The sequence below is a fragment of the Dermochelys coriacea genome, chromosome 10, assembly GCF_009764565.3.
Source record: "Dermochelys coriacea isolate rDerCor1 chromosome 10, rDerCor1.pri.v4, whole genome shotgun sequence".
Taxonomy (NCBI): Eukaryota; Metazoa; Chordata; order Testudines; family Dermochelyidae; genus Dermochelys; species Dermochelys coriacea.
In genome coordinates this window covers 51,471,227-51,490,320 of record NC_050077.1, presented here as the reverse complement: position 1 = coordinate 51,490,320, position 19,094 = coordinate 51,471,227, and the positions used below count along the sequence as shown (strand labels likewise).

Sequence of the window (19,094 nt, the reverse complement as noted above, 5' to 3'; positions counted from 1 at the left end):
AGGTACCGGCAACCCTATGGTTTCTCCTTACCATGCGGAATTCATGATTGAGCCCTTGGAGATAGTAAACAATGGCAGAGCAAAAACACTGGAAGCTTTGCAATCAGACCGCAGATGTAAAAATTGCAAGCTTCTGCCGCACTGCTATCAAATAGCAGGCTCCAGCCCAGGTTCTGAAGGGACCATCAGAGAGAGCTGTTTAGTCTCAGTGACCCATTCAATTCTTGGTCTCCCTATTGTGATGGTAGTTTGTGAAGTAGATCCCTATCCCATTGGGGGTTGAATCTGAATGCCTCATATTAAAAATATACTTGCACAGATTTTCAAAACCAAGGGTAAACAACTGAGAACACAGAGTTCAGTATAAGACTCAAATATGACCAGGATACAGAGCACACAGGAGGAGTAAGGTAATGAAGACCTCTAATAAATGCCTTCTGTAGTATAAACAGATCAGGTACAGACCCTGAGAACCAGGCAAGACAATAAAAGAAGTAATGAAGGTAACAAAGGGATATACAGAGGCATCCGAATGGTAACTTAGAAAAGACAAGCCAAAACAATGCCAATTTCTCTCTCTTTAAGGGGCAAATGATACTTTCCACAAAATGTGCATTGAAAAAATGACAAGGGCCATACTCGGTGGTGAGCTGGAGCTGGTTCGCACCGGTTTGCTCAAACTGGTTGTTAAACTTTGAAGCCAGTTTAGAACTGGTTGTTAGAGGTGGGCAAACTATGTGGCCCGCAGGACCATCCTGTCCGTCCCGCCTGAGCTCTCGGCTAGGGAGGCCGCCCTGTGAATTTTTACTCACCCGGCGGCACTCCGAGCCTTCAGTAGCACTTCGGCGGTTGATCCTTCAGTGCCGCCGAAGACTTGGAGCGACTGAAGGACGTGCCGCCGAAGGCTCGGAGAGACTGAAGGAACTGGTTCTTCAGCTTCTGGCAGCTCATCACTGGCCATGCTAATCTGAGATACATATGACTGAGTATGTAGAATAGCAGCCTTAAGCCCAAAAGCAGTCAAGGATTTTTTGAGACATTCTGTGTAGTGATGATACACTCATGCCACAATATATACAGTACAGGAAGTGTCAGAGTGAAGTATTGCACCATGGTTTGGTGACAGCAGAGAAGGGGGAGCAGTTGGCCACCCAATGTTTTATAAGACCTTATACAGTGTCAAAGAATCAGTCCAATGGAATGCTACTGTATTGTACACAGAAGGTGCAGCAGATGTCATCTGTTAAATAAACAGCTTCCTTACCACTGAAAACCTAGAATAGAATTTGATCTTTAGTCAATGAAATGGAAGTTGCCAGTCAACCTACTATCCACCCTGTCTATCATTAGTATACAAATTCTGAGTACTAGTCCCTATTCAATGCACATCTACATCTTATTGCCACTAAGAAAGTTTTGTGAGATTCAGCATGATTGGTCATTGCATTTCAATAGGAGCTCCAAGGTGAGACTGGGGAGGATGTGTGTAGTTTGGGACAGAGGTGCATTAACAGGAGAGGGTAGGATCAGTTGGCCAACATGTGCCTGCAGTATGCTTTGCTGTGATTAGTAATAATATAATTCCCTTATTTCAGTGGATAATTAAACATACCAAATCTAGCTACAAAAAATAATGCAAACAGGCAGTAAGGTAGGCACAGGTGTTAGAAACAATACTAATGATATATCATACTCATGTTCCCACAGTCTCAAAAACATAGCCAGATGAATTTCATGGGGTGTGAATGCTCAGCTTCCACCTTTGAACATGCCCATCAATGTGTGTTCCAGGTTCCATTTAAAACAGAAGGAAACTATTTTCCAGTTCAGATGCAGACCAGACAGCAGATGTATCATGAACCCCTACCCTATGGTGGATTCATCCTCATGTCTGAATCCTGAACCTTTCAACCACCTCTGTTGATAGTGTAACCAAAGACTTGTGAAACTGCTGAATGTCTCTTAAAGATCAAACAATAAAGCAGGAGATAAAGGCGACTCATCAAGTTCAGAATGCAGCCTGGCTTGCTTAGAAGAGGCTCCTGGGAACTGTCTGTTTCATTTCCTGTAGCCATTACATGGTGGCTCTAAGAGAGACCACTGAGAAAACACAGCATGCAGCCTCCTCTTGGCCCTGAAACTGCACACGCATTTATACCAGTGTTGCACAACAGAGGATTTAAATGTGGACGAGATCAGTTGCAAGGCTCAGGGTCAGAAGCTATAAGCCAGATGGCTTTCAGTGAGAGACTGGAAGGAAGCCCGTCACTTCAGGGCATGCCTTATCAGGAGCACTTCAGTCTAAGCACATCAAGACTCTTTCTACAGACTCTTCCCTCGGGAAAGAGAGGATCCTGTGTCTCACTCAACCTGCAATCAAAGCACAACCAGAAGGGCCAGATTAAGTCATCTTTATGCTCCCTGGAGGCCAGATGGGGCCAGCCTTGCCCTGGAAGAGATTTACAGCTGGCTGCCTATGGCTCTGAGAGGCCATCGTGGTAGCAGGGGATCACTGGGGCAGAATTCAGAGTAGCGGCCGTGTTAGTCTGTATTGTACTTGTGGCACCTTAGAGACTAATCAATTTGTTAGTCTTTAAGGTGCCACAAGTACTCCTTTTCTTACTGGGGCAGAAGTGGTTATTAAAGGGGGTTGAGATGGAAAGGAGGAGGATTGCTAACATAGTCCTTTGAGCCATCAGTATTGTCAGAGATCATTTGTTCTCTGCTAGCTTTCTCTTTATACCTCCTGTGTAACTGTTTACCAGCTCTTCCATCCATCTTCTCTCTCACCTACATCCACAGTTCAATTCCCACCACTCCCAGCACTCAGCAAGCCCCCCACTCACTCCCTTGCCACCATCCCAAAATGTCTTAAGTTGTGGGGGGAAAAGGAAAGGGTGCAGGGACTCTAAGGCTGCAATGACACACATTCCACTGCCTCATCCTCTCTCAGGAGCTGCTGAATTCCTGCGATTGTATAGCATCCTCAGCTGCCTTTGAGTTCTAGGACAGCAGTTTGCAAGTTTCCACTGCACAGCCATAAAGAAAGGGGTGGCACAATCAGCCTATAAAACTACAGCCTCTACAGAGCTCTCATGCCTGCCCACATCCCTTGTAGCTGATCCATTCTCTCTACCAGGTTTCCATGTATAGTTGCAGCATTTTCTAATATAAGGAAAAAAAACAACAAATCTACATGGAGAAATTTAAAAGGAGATGTTGTTTTTTTTTAAACTGAGTTAAAAATTAGAATGCTGCCTATTATTTCAGAGGACATGCTCAACTGCCTGAGTATCTGGTACTACAATTGCTGAAACTGACACACTTGATTAGTCAAGTGATGTCTGACATGGAGCCTTTAATGTATAGGAAACTCTCTCACTGACACTGTGGCAGCTCCTCTTGAGTTGGTACACTGTCAATGACCTTCTTCAAGTGATGTCCCTATGGGCATGCAGCACTCAGTTCCCACTCAGCATCAGTGGAATATAAAATTTCATTGCAATGTGACATTTTTCAAATTTTGTGTGCTGAATAAATACATGTAACTGCTGTGTGTCCTCCTGGCTACTTACAAGTCATAAAATTAGTCAGTGGTGCCAAGATTAACAGTCCAAATTTGGTTTTACCTGTTTTTTAGCTCTTATAATACAAGTGTTTGTAAAGTTCATGGAATTCTCTAGACATATATTTTTCCCCAAGTTCCCTTGTTCTGTTGTTCTTTTTAAAATCAATGCCACCAGTCCAGTGCATGCTAACTAAACGCTCTATGTCTGAACGAAGAGTTGTGAGGAAAACATTTCAGTTTCAAATTAACAAGGGGCAATTATTAGGGACAGATGAGCCCTCAAGCCTCAAAGTTCTGAGCCAGAACAAAACAGAGGGAGACTTTGTATCTGGAAGTTTGGTTATACAAATAGGATCTGGATCTAAATCTGATCTTCCTCAAAATTTGAAGTATTTAGGTTTGTGGTTTTGGTTCAGTCCCCTCTGAAACATTACTGGTATAATTCAATCCTCCATGCACAAAACCTGAGGAACTAGGGAAGGTTGGAATTTGCCCATCTATAGGCATTTGGGGTCACAGAAGTGCAGATCCTATGGCTCCATTTCCAACCTGCACCCCACCCTGCCCCACAGGCCTTTTTAGCAGTGATTATTTGTGTAGAGGACACTTGAATGGATGCTCCACTCACACCCTCTCTCTGATATGCAGCCACACAAAGGTAGGTGGTGAATTTCACCTGTCAAACAACAGTCATAATGGAAATTTCTATAGATGAAATCTAGTTTTTAAAAATCCCTTTTAATATGCTCAGTGTAAATTCATGGCTGATGGAAACTAGTGAATTGAAAATAGATCTTTCTCCTTCACTAACTATACAAGAGAGACTCCTGTACTGGAATGGACACCATCCTTCTGTACCATAGTACTGACACTGTAAGCAAAGCATGAAATCTTTGCATGATAATGAAATATTCCCCTTCCATTATCAGGGAAGATAATGCAATTGAAATGCATGAGACTTTCCAATGACTGGAGAAAAGGAGTACTTGTGGCACCTTAGAGACTAACAAATTTATTAGAGCATAAGCTTTCGTGAGCTACAGCTCACTTCATCGGATGCATCCGATGAAGTGAGCTGTAGCTCACGAAAGCTTATGCTCTAATAAATTTGTTAGTCTCTAAGGTGCCACAAGTACTCCTTTTCTTTTTGCGAATACAGACTAACACGGCTGCTACTCTGAAACCAATGACTGGAGAGTATGGCAAATGAAATTTAATGTGGATAAATGTAAAGTAATGCACATTGGAAAAAATAACCCCAGCTATACATACAATGTGATGGGGGCTAATTTAGCTACAGCTAATCAGGAGAAAGATCTTGGAGTCATCATGGATAGTTCTCTGAAGACGTCCACGCAGTGTAAAGTGGCAGTCAAAAAAGCAAAGAGGATGTTAGGAATCATTAAAATAGGGATAGAGAATAAGACAGAGAATATCTTATTGCCCTTATATAAATCCATGGTACACCCACATCTTGAATACTGCATACAGATGTGGTCCCCTTACCTCAAAGAAGATATACTGGCATTAGAAAAGGTTCAGAAAAGGGAAACTAAAATGATTAGGGGTTTGGAACGGGTCCCCTATAAGGAGAGATTAAAGAGGCTAGGACTTTTCAGCTTGGAAAAGAGGAGACTAAGGGGGGATATGATAGAGGTCTATAAAATCATGAGTGGTGTGGAGAAAGTGAATAAGGAAAAATTATTTACTTGTTCCCATAATATAAGAACTAGGGGCCACTAAATGAAATTAATGGGCAGCAGGTTTAAAACAAGTAAAAGGAAGTTCTTCACTCAGTGCACAGTCAACCTGTGGAACTTCTTGCCTGAGGAGGTTGTGAAGGCTAGGACTACAACAGGGTTTAAAAGAGAACTAGATAAATTCATGGAGGTCAAGTCCATTAATGGCTATTAGCCAGGATGGGTAAGGAAGGGTGTTTCTAGCCTCTGTTTGTCAGAGAGTGGAGGTGGATGGCATCAAGAGAGATCACTTGATCATTACCTGTTAGCTTCACTCCCGCTGGAGCACCTGGCATTGGCCACTGTCGGTAGACAGGATACTGGGCTGAATGGACCTTTGGTCTAACGCAGTATGGCCATTCTTATGTTCTTATGAGAGGATTTGCTGATCAGTGGACTATCTGCCTGTGGTAGCTATAATGTGGTTATGACTGTAGTATCTAGGTACCATGCTAGGCTGAAAGGCTATGTAGAGTATTTTATTAATATGTACAAGTGGAAGCTCTGCCTTTTCACAAGGTTCCTTTAAATATGAAACATGCAAGGGAAAACATGCATGGTTTTTAGAAGTCCAATATGTTGGAAAAATTGATATGTGTGGGCTAAATAATTTATTTTGATTCTGGTTTTAAGCTCAACTTTCCCTTCTTTGCTTAGAGGGCATTTTTCTTGCTCAGTAATAGGCCCAAGTAGCATTTAGAAAACAAAAGAATATCAATTGCCAAAAAACAAAACAAAAAACCAAACTAACTGCAGATTCAGAAAAGATTGCAGTATTTAATTATTTTAATTGGTTCTGTATTACCAGTATGAATTATACAGTTGCTATAGTCTCTGGCTTTAATTTCATGAGGACAAATTACCCAATGTTTTCATGTATATTCATAAATTATGACTAAGGCTAAGATTTAGTCACGGGTATTTTTAGTAAAAGTCATGGACAGGTAAACAAAAAGTCATGACCCTGTGACCTGTCCATGACTTTTACTAAAAATACCTGTGACTAAATCTTACCTGCTGGGAGGGGGGTGCTCCTGAAGACTCTGCGGAGGGGAGACGGGGGAAGACAGTGTAGGGCGATGCTTCTGCAGAGGAGCAGGGGCACAGCGAGGGGCCCCCCACTGCCACTGGAGGGGATGTGGCCTGGGGCCCTCTGCTGCTGCGAGGGGCAGCCTGGGGCCCTGCTGCTGCTGGAGGGCAGGGGAACGGCCCGGAACCAGGCGGGGGGTAGCCCAGGGCTCTGCCACTGCTGGTCCGGGCAGAGGGAGGCCTGTGGCCCTGCTGCCACTGGTCTGGGCAGGAGGTGGCCTGGGGCCCCACAGCCCCACCACTGCTGGTCCAGACAGGGGGCATCCCAGCATCCCACTGGTCTAGGCAGGGGGCGGCCCATGGTCCCATTGCCACCAGTCCCAGACTGCTACTCCAGGGCAGTGCAGGGGACCAGCTGCCTGGGGCTGCCAGAGCAGCAGCCGGTGAGGCTGGCCCCAAGGCTTTGCCAGCTGCTGGGGTGGTCCTGGGGTCAGCTGCACCAGTGCTGCAAAATTCACTGAGGTCATGGAAAATCACGGAAGCCGTGACTTCCGTGACCTTTGTGAATGATTCGCAGCCTTACTTGTACTATATATTCCTGACTAAATCGGGTGTTCTGGGAAGATCTGGGGGCAGCCGCTGGTGCTGGGGGGGTTCAGGGTGCCTGATGGTGCTCGTGGAGTGGTTCCAGGGAGACTTCTGGTGCTGGGGGGGAGCTGGGTGCCTACTGGTGCTGGGGGGCGGCCTGGGACTGCCGTCGCTGCTTCTGGTGGTTCTGGCAGGGGTGATCCAAGACCACCGCTTCTGCTTGGGGGCGGGTGGTGGCCCAGGACTGCCACTTTAGCTGTGGGGGCTGGTGCAGTTGGCCCCAGGGCTGTCCGAGCTGCTCAGGCAGCCCTGGGGTCAGGCACACCAGTAGGCTGCAGAAATCACGGAGGTCCCAGAAAGTCACGGAACCCGCAGCTTTAATCATTATTTATATTCAGTAAATTATGCCAATGAATATAATCAAGCCGGCTCCAACAAGTCCTGAAAAACTCATTGTTACATGTTTCCCATTTTTGTTCCAGAAAGAGGATGCTCTTCAGTTTAATTCTTTTCTCTACCAGCTCTAAACTTCCTATAATTTTAAAAATCAATACAAGTTGAGGGCCTAATTCCATTAGGTGCTGGGCATCCTTATCTCCTCATGACTACAGTGGGAGTTGAGGGGTATCTGCCCTTCACAGGAGGTTCTCTGCACCTCACAGCATTGGGCTTTTTATTAGCCAGCCTTCCCTCTCCAAAAGAATCTGGTCTTTTCTTATCAGAGTAAGCACTGCCCTTTCAAATCCCAGAGCATGTTCTTCAGATAATACATCATTTTGCAGGCCCCGTGGGCTTGGCAATGCTGAGAAGAGACTCCAAGCCCCTCTGTAAACAAATGAATCCCATTTCATTTTAAAGGCTATTGTGCTCAGAGCAGGATTTAGACAAAATGTCTGTACTCTGCCTATGCTAGTACTCTCACTGTTGATTCCACTGGTGAAGCAGCAGTGGCACTGGTGCACAGTAGGGAAATATCTTTTACACATAGGTTTTATGGTCCCCGTTATCAGAGAGGACCAGCATGTTGTAAAAGAGTTAATAAATTGAGGGACCTCTGGATAGGAGATCATTCTCTGCTAAGGGGCTTACAGTCTTGTGTCTCTGGGCTCATGTTAGCTGTGCCAGCAGTGACAGCTCCATCTCCAGAGAGGGGGGAGAGGGAGGAAAGGAAAGGAAGAAAAAGGTCAGTGTAACTCTTCTGCAGGAAGAGGGAACAGTCTGAGTTCCTCACCCGTCAGTACTAGAGCAGGCCCAGAATAAGCTGGGGCTGAACAGAGAGAGAGCAGAGAAGGCCTGAAGAAGGGCTGTGAGAGCAGGAAAAGCTCCAGCCTAGAGAAGAGGTGACAAGGTCAAAAAGAGGGAGAACACAGAAAAATAAACTCTGCAGCATGGAGCCCTAGAGAGAGCCCATGGAGAGCTGCAGCATGGAGCCCTAGAAACGGAAAAGGGGGGCCATCTCTACAGGGATAGAAAGACAGATCGAACTACCTTAAAGGATAGAAGCAGCATACATAGAGTCTGAAGCAGAATAAGGACAATGGAGCTAATAGCTCCCATAACAACTTCAGATGCTGTAACTGCTGATAAATCAGTGCAGCCAAAATGGATACGCCATTTTGAGCAGTTTCATGTGGCATCAGAATGTGTAAACAAGAAAAGGGCCATGACAGACAGGGTTACAGAGTTGTCAATTTCCCGATTGTGACAGTGCTGAAAGTGATTAAAACAAATCCAGAAAAAGAAAAATCCACAGCAGATTGGACAACCGAGCTGCCAATGGCTGATTGTGGTGGTATTGAAAAAAGGTAAAAAAGAGCCAGAGAAAATGATGCCCATGACAGTCATGACTGTGGAGTAGCAGATATTGGTGTGTGGTACTGGTCATTTTGGAATTTTCTGCTCCTCTGCTGCCACATCCTACTGAAGAGCAGTTCAATGAAGATCATAGACCACTACTGGATTAATCAGGAAGTTTAACAGTTCAGTGGTTAAAAGTAAGAACTTTGATGCCAGCCATACTACAGAGGAACCTTCATATTCAGAACCCCAGAAAAGAGTGAATTTAGGGATTATCCCAGTTAGGCATCTACTCATGATGGAAGATACTACTTGGGCTGCTTCCAGCTGACAATTTTTTATAACCAGTACTGAGATTTCTACTATACAGCACCATTTTGAAATTCATCAGGAGGAAGGGATGGTGATCTTGCACATGGCTGTTGCTGGAATGGGAATCTGGTTTGCCTGTATGTCTGGAGCTACACTCCACATATTCCACAATGAAACACTTACTCATTTCCAGGACATTAACATTGCATTCCTGTATACAATATGTCATGAGGACAGCAATGTGTTTCTGTGACTGTTTTACTGTGCCATGGATCATATCATTTGGAACAAATTATGGGCATTTCAGTAGCACTTCCAGTTCCTTGTTAGCAGAGGATTCCAAGAGGAACTGGAAGGGACTGGTATCCATTTATGAACATAATGGCTAAGTTAAATTCCTTATAATGGCTCCAGCTTTAAGCAACAAAAACAAATCCAGAAACAGTCTGCCCTCTAATTCAGGGTCTAAAGATGATGACCAAAACCTGTCCTGCACAATGAAAGACCAAGTTCCCCTAAGTAATACAATTGGGCTAGCAGTTTCCACAGAGGTCCATTACGCAAAGGAACTTGTCTACATCATCTGGGTCTCTAACATTGTCTTATGGATCAAATACCCTAGAACATAGGTGTCACAGGGTGAACTGGTCCTTTTAGGGGATTGAGGGTTCAGCCTCACCTGTTGAGGTGAAGCTTAACTCCCCAGCTGGAGGCAATGAGAGAGCACAAGGGTCATGTAACTAGGAATCAGGTCTGCTGGGAGATAGGACAGACTGTGGTCATTCAGAGAGAACGGAGCTGGAAGTGAGCAAGCAGCGAGCCAGGGAGAAGGCCAGTCTAAGCATACAGGAAGAGGTCTGGGAAAGGAAAGACAGAGCTACAGGGCTCAGCTGCTTGGAGTCTCAGGGTGGGAACCCATAGCAAAGGATTGGCATAGGTTCCCTCATGCAGCTGCCTTGTGAGGTGGTACAGCCATCCCTGCCAACAATGGGATGGGAATGAACGAATTGATTGGAACTCAGAAGAGCGGGAAGCTAAGATCTGGGGAAGGGCAACAGACTATTGTGAAACAGGATAGACCCTGAGAGGAAGGCTGTGCCAAGCATGATGCTGGGGCAGAAGATCTGGGATGGCCTTGTGATTAACTCCAGAAGGGATGGGAATTTGAGACTTAGCCAAGGGAAACTGAGGCAGAGGATGGGCCCAAAGCCAGATTGGGTAGGTACCCGGTACAACAGGCGTGAGGACTGGCCCACTGACAGGAGGGGGGAAAAGGAACAATTGCCCAGGGGGCCGGGCGATTTAAAAGAACCTGGGAGCCTCTGGCTGCCACCACCACTGGTGGCACAGCGGGGCTAAGGCAGGCTTCCTGCCTGCCCTCGCTCTGCGCCGTTCCTGGAAGGGGCTGGCACATTCCTGTGGCCCCTGGATAGGGGGTCTCTGTGCGCTGCCCCTCCACCGACCACCAACTTCGCACCTTCCATTGGCCACAGTCCCTGGCCAATGGGAGCTGCGGGGGCGGTGCCTGCAGGCAGCAGTGCACAGAGACCCCCTTTGCATCCCCACCTAGGAGCCGCTGCCAGAGGGGTGTGCTAGTCACTTTTGGAAGCCACCTGAGGTAAGCACTGACCCCTTGATCCCCTCCTGCACCCTAATCCCCTGCCCCAAGCTAGAGCCTGCACCCCACACCCAAACTCCCTCCCAGAGCCTGCATCAAACACCCCCTCCTGCACCCAAATTCCCTCCAGAGCCTGACCCTGCACCTCCTCCCGCATCCAAAGTCCCTCCTAGAGCCTGCACCCCACACCCCCTCCTGCACCCAAACTCTCTCCCAGAGCCTGCATCCCACACCCTCCTCCCGCACCCCAACTCCCTGCCTCAGCCTGATGAAAATGAGGGAGGGTGGGGGAGAGTGAGCAAAGGAGCGAGGGGGCATGGAGTGAGCAGGGGGTGGGGCCTCAGAGAAGGGGCAGGACAGGGGCATGGTCTCAGGGAAGGGACAGGGCAGGGGCGGGGCAAGAATCTTTGGGTTTGCGCGATTAGACAGTTGGCAACCCTACTGAGCGGGCGTATGGAAGCCCTGGTTGTGCTGGAAGAACTCGCTAGGCACCAGCAGCACAGTTGGCAGCTCGCTGAGCACCAGCCAGCGCAGATGCAGCACTGCCGAAATGTCAGGTGGACTGAGTCTGCGCAGACGCGGTTTGTGCGTACGTGGGGGCCCATTCGTTGTTTTGCTCTGGGGCCCGGAATTACTGTCAGCGGGCCTGCCTGAGGACAGTATCACTTAAGCTTTTAAAAGATCAAAACATCTAAGAAAATATCTAAGAAAATCAAATGCAGAGATAATCAAAACTCATTTGAGTTCTTGGTCTTCAAATAGTCAGTAAAGTAAGGGATTTCTGGGTAGAGGTCATCCCTTAGTTTGCAGCTAAAGGACAGATCCTCAAAAGGTATTTGTGCATCTAACTCCCATTGAAATTAATAGGAGTTTGGCTTCTAAATAGTGCTGAGGATCTGAGCCCAGGGGTCTGGTGTCTCTCCGCAGACACTACACTTTAGGATATCTTCCAGAATAATAATAAATAATAATATAAAAAGGTAAGTACAGGCAAGACATTGATCCTGGAGAAAGTGCAGAGACCTTGGCTGAACACCAGGGCAGAAGAGTAAATAAAAAATCCTAAGCATTGCTGCTTGCCTGTCCTCAAAAGAGGATAAACTGTAACTCAGCCTTAGAGCCTGTCAAATGTTACTCCAGCATGCCAACATTTGGCAAGGCCGTCATCTTTCCAACTGGAACAAAATATGTAAAGAAAGAACATTTGATGTTTTTAAGGCAATTCTGATACCTGAGAAAGTCTGGTGCTTTGGAAATCATATTTTCAAAGTCTGCAAATGCTAGTTTCCCATCACCATCCATATCAGCTTCTTCTATCACCTTCTCACAAACTAGAGTTATTTCTTCTGCTGTTAGCTCTTCTCGTGTCAGCTTGTTGAGGATTTTTTCAAGGTCAGATTTACAAATGAAGTTATCTGTATTAAAATCTAAACAAGAAGAGGAAGGAAGAAAAGAAGATTGTCAATAGCTCTCCCCAGATTAATTTACTCTAACAAAATGTGTACAAAAGAAAACAGTTTAAACAAATGTTTATGTCCGTCTTCAACCGCAGCAAACTTGGGACCAATTTCTCTCACAACAGGTAACTCCCATTTATTTCAACAGGATTTGATTCTGTACGGTACAAGCAAACACTAGGCCAGCATTCACAAGATCCTGTACTTGACCAAATACGGAGCATTTCCATCTAATGCAAATCCAAAGCTCTTGGTCAACATCTGGATTCTCCCAAAGACACCTGACCCAGTTTCTGTGGCAAGTGACAGCCTGCATATCTGTTTAGTAGAGTTTATAGTCTCTGTGGGTCAGCCATAATCAGTCAGCGTAATCACATCCATACTTGTGGCCTGAACTTCCAGAGGAGGTCATGGCATGGAGCCACTCACAGAATCAAGGCCTGATCAAGAACACAGCAGTCTGCTTCCCCACCCATAAAACAAATACTTGGGAGGATCAATTAAGGTTTAGAAAGTGCTTTGAAGACAAAGCACTCTATCTGCAGAGTACTATTTTTAGTGTTACCATTCAATCCGGTTTCTGCTAACATTGACATTTTGGGACACCAACCACAGAAGTGATGCAGGAAACAGTAAATTACGGTACTGCTCCATACAATGGTACTAACATACAAACAGCTAATAAGTTACCAATAAATCTCCATGGAGCACTTCCATGTTCACATGAACCTAGTTGTCCACTGAGCAGCAATATTCCAAGTCTGATGGAACTGTCAGATTTGCAGCCTTGTATGCCTCAAGATTTAGTAGGTTGTCTGGCAAGAAAATGTACACATAGCAGGTTTCTTTCCTGCTTGCTTTTTTATGATGGGTTATAGCTAAGCGGTTGCCTCTCTTTGCTCTCACTAAGGAAACCATAAGCAGCAAAGCAGGCTGTTCACAAGGTGATGGCTGTTTTTCTTGGCTTAGACAGAAGCATGCTCCAGCAGGGGGTTGGTGAATATATGCATAGTATTAGCTGGGGAAATGGTGTGTGTGCAGCTACATGGCATTGTGTCTCTCGATAGATTAGTGAGTTTCCCACCCTTTAACTCCTCATCTTTGAAAGCAGCTGTGTGAGATGATCTGACTGGATAGTGGCCACTCCACTGGTTAGATAATTAAACAATACCCAGCAATTATACAGGCTTCTCCATCCATAGATCCCAATGTGCTTAACAACAAGGTCATTATCATTTCCAGCATCTGATGAAAGACATACAACAGGGAAGTGACTTGCCCAGCATCACAACACAGATCAGTGGCAGAGTCAGAAACAGAACTCATGCCTCATGCCTTATGGCACACGGATATGGCACTAGTTACGTAATCACCAGCCCTTATATAGCCAACAATACTCTGACTCTCACCAGAGAAGATAATGGCTGATGTAGGGAACTTGGGTGGCAACACATTCTAAAGGAGTGTAATGGGACTGGAAAGTTTCCTGCAAAGACTCCATCTTTTTATTTTTTTACCTGGCGCCTTGCTCTGTTTTTTTATATTTGCTAATATCAAAATACCAGCATCAAAAACACAGCTGCTGTGAGCAAATCACGAGTTTTCTGTTTTATACATTTCAGCTGATGTCACAATCCATGTCTTGGTGGAGATTATGGAGGGATACTAGGGTGATCAGATGTCCTGATGTTATAGGGACAGTCCCGATTTTTGGGTCTTTTTTTTATATAGGCTCCTATTACCCCTCACTCCTTTCCTGATTTTTCACACTTGGTGCCTGATCACCCTAAGGGACCCTAAATTTAGAAACATTTCACCCATCGATTTTGCAATAACAGGTTTCAGAATCTCACATATGCTTTCATTGTCACAGCTGACTGTTCCATTTTACATGGGTATGGATGTAACACACACTGACTAGGAGGTTACACAGACATCTACAAATAATGCAAAAGGGTAGTATTTACAGACCAGCATTTGGTGATTAAGTATCTCTGCCTAAGGTATTTTGCAATTACTTCTGCAAATGTATAACAGAATGCCTGTTAAAAGACCATTGTGAGCTTTTTTTTCTAATCAGCCTTTGAAAATAGGTTGAATTAGTATCAGTTACATTTAATTATAAATTTAAGAGGATATTTAGCATGCTGTATTAAAGGATTATAGAATAGTGTTTCAGTAGGTATGAATTTATATGTAAGGTCTGTGGCATGTGGCAGCTGATTTTATGATAAAGAAAACATTATGGGAGGCTTGGTTTTGCTCTAATTGGTTGGAAAAATATGTTTTCAGCAATCCTGAAAGCAGTTGTTACTTTAAACTAGATACTTTAAACATAGCCTAAATGATCACCATGGTCCCTTTCTGGCCTTGGAATCCATGAACTGTTCTCAATGTCCATTGAAGGTAGGAGAAAAAATGGGCTTAATCTGGAGCAAGGGAGATTTAGGTTAGATATTAGGAAAAACTCTAACGATAAGAGTAGTTAAACTCTGGAATAAGTTTCCATGGGAGGTTGTAGAATTCCCATCACTGGAGGTTAAGAACAGGTTAGACAAACACCTGGTCAGGGATGGTCTAGGTTTACTTGTTCCTACCTCAGTGCAGGGATGCTATGACTTTGAGGTCTTTTTCTGCCCTACATTTCCATGATTCTATTAATCTAAATGGTTATGAGTAAGATTGTAAGAAAGGTTTGACATTTGTTTCGTCAAAAGTTGCACGGCCACAGTTTGTTCAAGTTGAGGTTTCAATGCAGTCATGCCAAAACTGCAAATCCACCTGTCATAAATATAAAGGGAAGGGTAACCAGCTTTCTGTATACAGTGCTATAAAATCCCTCCTGGCCAGAGGCAATGTCCTTTTACCTGTAAAGGGTTAAGAAGCTCAGGTAAACTGCCTGTCACCTGACCCAAAATGACCAATGAGGGGACAAGATACTTTCAAATCTGAAGAGGGGGGAAGGCTTTTGTTTGTCTGTGTGATACCTTTGCTGGGAACAGATCAAGGATGCAAGCCCTCCAACTCCTGTAAAGTTAGTAAGTAATCTAGCTAGAAAATGTGTTAGGTTTTCTTTGTTTTGACTTGTAAAATTCGCTGTGCTGGAGGAAATGTGTATTCCTGTTTTTTTGTCTTTTTGTAACTTAAGGTTTTGCCTAGAGGGATTCTCTATGTTTTGAATCTGACTGCCTGTAAGATTTTCTTCCATTCTGATCTTACAGAGTTGTTCTCTTATCTTTTTTTGTTCTTCTAACAAAGTTCTGTTTTTTAAGAATCTGATTGGGTTTTTTGGGTCTTAAAAATCCAAGGCTGGTTTGTGCTCATCTTGTTTATTCTCAAGCCTCCCCAGGAAAGGGCTTGGGGGGATATTTTGCGAAAATAGAAACTCCAAGTGGTCCGTTCCCTGTTCTTTGTCTAAATCACTTGGTGGTGGCAGCATACTGTTCAAAGACAAGGTGAAATTTGTGCCTTGGGAAAGTTTTTAACCTAAGCTGGTAAAAATAAGCTTAGGGGGTTTTTCATGCAGGTCCCCACATCTGTACCCTAGAGTTCAGAGTGGGGAGGGAACCCTGACACCACCTAATAGATGTTAGAGACTTTGGGAACAGGCTGGTCTAAGGAGAAGAAGTCATAAGGGAAAACAAGGAACCATAAGCGGAAGGCTCAGAAGGGGAAAGTCTCATCTATAGGTGCTGGAGATATTGCTTTTTGAGACCTTCTTAGTAAGTGAGACCCCAGGAGGGAGACCTTGTTTTGAATTTGGAAAGGTGTGATCCATTTCAAAGACAGGGCAAGCTAAAGCAGTAATTTTATACTGACAGTGGGGAGTAGAGATATGCTGTCTTGGCCACCTTTGTATTTACCTTTTTTCACTTGTGCTCAGTACTTCTTGGCTGGACCCTGGAATCTAGACACTAATCTCTAGCTAATAAAGAACTTTCAACCTTTTGATTATTATAGAAATTAGCAGTTTGTTGCCTGAGCTCTGTTATTACTGCTTTGCAAACATCCTGGAAAGCACATGAAGTGGATTTCTCCCAGGAAATTGTTGTGCAAAGATGCAACAAGAATATTTTCTACAAAAATGTTGCCTAACTGCTAATATGCAAAGATTTGATTCACGTTTTCAGAAACATTAGTGCTTCATTTAGCATTCATCCATGTGTCTAAAATTCGAAACACAAAATGAGAATTTCCTGTGAGCATCATAATGATCAGCTGTGGACTTGTACAGATAATCATCAGATGTGCAAAGATATTCTAAACAGGCCAGAAGAAAAAAACAAGAGAAAAATTCAGAAAGTATCTTTGTGTGAACATCATGCTCTCTGATGATCTTCTGGTTTCTAGAATTTAATTGATATTGGAAGTCTGAAACAATCTTCTTTATCATCTTTGCTATTGTCCAATGACATACCACAAGATCTTTTGACATTTCAGTGGACTAAATAATACAGTATATCTAGAGGGGAAGATCCCTGAATTACACTAAAATAATCTCAAGTACCAAAACATCTCTTCCTAGGGTTTGACCCTACATGTGCTTAACTTCAAGAATATAAGTTGTTCCATGGATTTTAAAGTTAAGTGCATGTTTGCTGATTGGCCAGAATGCTCAGCACCTTGCAGAACTAAGCCATTTTGCTTTCTGGCTAAGCACAGAGCTGATAGTGAACATCTCTCCTAGGTAGACAGTTAATCTGAATTAATGGAGCCACTTATCTACAGCGTCCCCACACATTACCATAGATCTTAAAGGCATAGATTGCTTTGAGCTCTCTGGGAGCCATTTCACTGAGCACAGAGAACATGTCCACGAAGTCATTGAAGCTGAGGTTCCCGTCTCCATCCTCTGAGAAAGCCTCCACAATCCTTTCCTTGAAGGGGTTCTCCTGCATAAAACACATAGGCTTATTTTTAAAACCTGGGACTTCACAAAAGCAGCAATCACAGCAGTCACACAGTGCAGCCTCCAGACGCCCCCCTGCAAACTGCAGCCTGGAAGGTAAAATACGCTGGTGTGGAGAATGGTGATGGGGGCAGGGCAGGTAAACAGCCACACAGATACACTGATCTGGGTGCCAAATCCTGCTTACCTTACTCCTGAAAATAGTCCCAGTGAAATCAGTGGAGCTACTTGTGTGAATCAGGCAAGGAAAATTTGGCCCTGGATGATTTAACTAAAATAATCGGGAATTGTAAAGATTGTATGCAAATTGTTTAGTTTTTAAAAATCTAGATACAGTAAAAGCTGTGTTATCCAGCACTTTATCAGCCAGAAAGCTCTATACCAGCATTTCTAATATCTCCCAATACAAATCTTCAATCTAGTAACTGGGACAAGTATACTGCCCGGGAGGTTATGCAGTTGCACTCTACTTTTATGCAAAAGAGACAGAAGACAAGTAATCAGGGATTTATTAAAAAAAGCCGCTTCCAGGGTGTGTCATAGGCATAGGTGCTGGAACTAAGGGTGCTGGGGGCGCTGCAGCACACCCTGGCTTGAAGTGGTTTCCATTATATACAGGGCTTAATGTCTGATTCAATGGCTCTCAGCACTCCTGCTATAAAAATTGTTCCAGCACTCCTGGTCATAGGGTCATTACAGATCAGATTCAGCCCAGTCTCCTACACCTTCTACATCTACTATGATCATTGATGTTGATAATGATGACCCTGAGGCACTGGAAGATCCTGATATGCCTTCTGAATCATCAAAGAAAGATTACATTATGTTCAGTGTAGTTTTAGTGTTAAATGTATTTTTAGTGATCTAGGTGTACGCCATGCGCTGCCCAAAGTGATATGTAGTATCATAAGATAACCCTACTGTATAGAAAAATTTATCCATATATACCTAAGTGCTTCAAGAAACCAACCACTCTGCAGTGCAGTATTACTACTGGATTGGTGAGTACCTGTATACTATTTTATACGTTATTCATTTTATTGTATTCTAATTCTTTGAAAATTGGTATTCCATTGGTAAGTATAACTCTTAGTAAACCAGAATTTTTGACTAACCGACTAACCCCCCATCTCCCCAACATGCTGGATAACAAAGCTTTTACTGTATAACAAAAACCCGACACTGTAACAGATACTAAAACACTTCTATAATATCACTCCCATGTCTACCAGCATGTGTCAGCTGGTCATTGTTGACTTAAGAGTCAATGTCACTCCCAGAAGTATGGCTTTTTATAGGGGGTAATTTCAAAACTGACTCTGACTTTGAAATAGTGCTGCTCAGTGCGTGAGTCATAGTCAAATGAACGACCTTATATTTCACTAAATTGGGCCATGACTACGCTACCACTTATGTCAGCAAAACTTATGTCACTCATGGGTGTGGAAAAAAAACCCCACCCCCCTGAGTGACATAATTTTGCCGGCATAAGTGGTAATGTACACAGTGCTATGTCAGTGGGAGAGCTTCTCCCACCAGCATAGCTAGTGCCAGTCGTTGTGGTGGTTTTATTATATTGACGGGAGAGCTCTCTCCCATTGGCATAGAATGGCTACATGAGTGATCTTATGATGGCGCAGCTGCATCAATACAGCTGTGTCACTGTAAGCTCGCTAATGTAGGTATGGCCTTAGTATCTCTGTGGTCAAAGAACTTCAAAGTTTGCCAACTCAGGCATTTTAGTGTGTATATATATATTGCTGAGTATATATTTTCAAACAAATCACATGAATATATTTATGTATCTTTGTAAGTGGAAAATGAAAGTGACCAAGATGGGCTGTATCATTTAAAAAAAAAATCGTAGTGCCTCTAAGTTCCAGGCAGCAAATGAATTGAACAGACAGTCTACAAGGAAAAATATGAATCCAAGCCACCCTTTTTATTCAAAAAAGAAACAGAATCATAGAAGTGTAGGACTGGAAGGAAGCTCAAAAAGTCATTGAGTCCAGCCCCTGCACTGAGGCAGGACCTAGTAGCTCTAGACCATCCCTGACAAGTGTTTGTACAATTGTTC

At 44.0% G+C, this 19,094-nt stretch overlaps 1 protein-coding gene across 3 annotated transcripts in view; it reads right to left on the bottom strand.

Moving 5' to 3' along the window:
- The window catches only part of CIB2 (calcium and integrin binding family member 2), a 120,710-nt gene that overhangs the window by 12,918 nt on the left and 88,698 nt on the right, over positions 1–19,094 (bottom strand). For 2 of the 3 annotated variants that reach the window (XM_038418592.2, XM_038418591.2), the window contains 2 exons: positions 16,853–17,000; positions 11,883–12,078 (listed from right to left, as the gene is read on the bottom strand). In XM_038418592.2, the coding sequence (XP_038274520.1) occupies positions 11,883–12,078; positions 16,853–17,000 (344 nt within the window). Of the gene's footprint in view, positions 1–11,882; positions 12,079–16,852; positions 17,016–19,094 lie in introns of those variants that run through there. The other variant, XM_038418593.2, reaches the window with a different exon arrangement.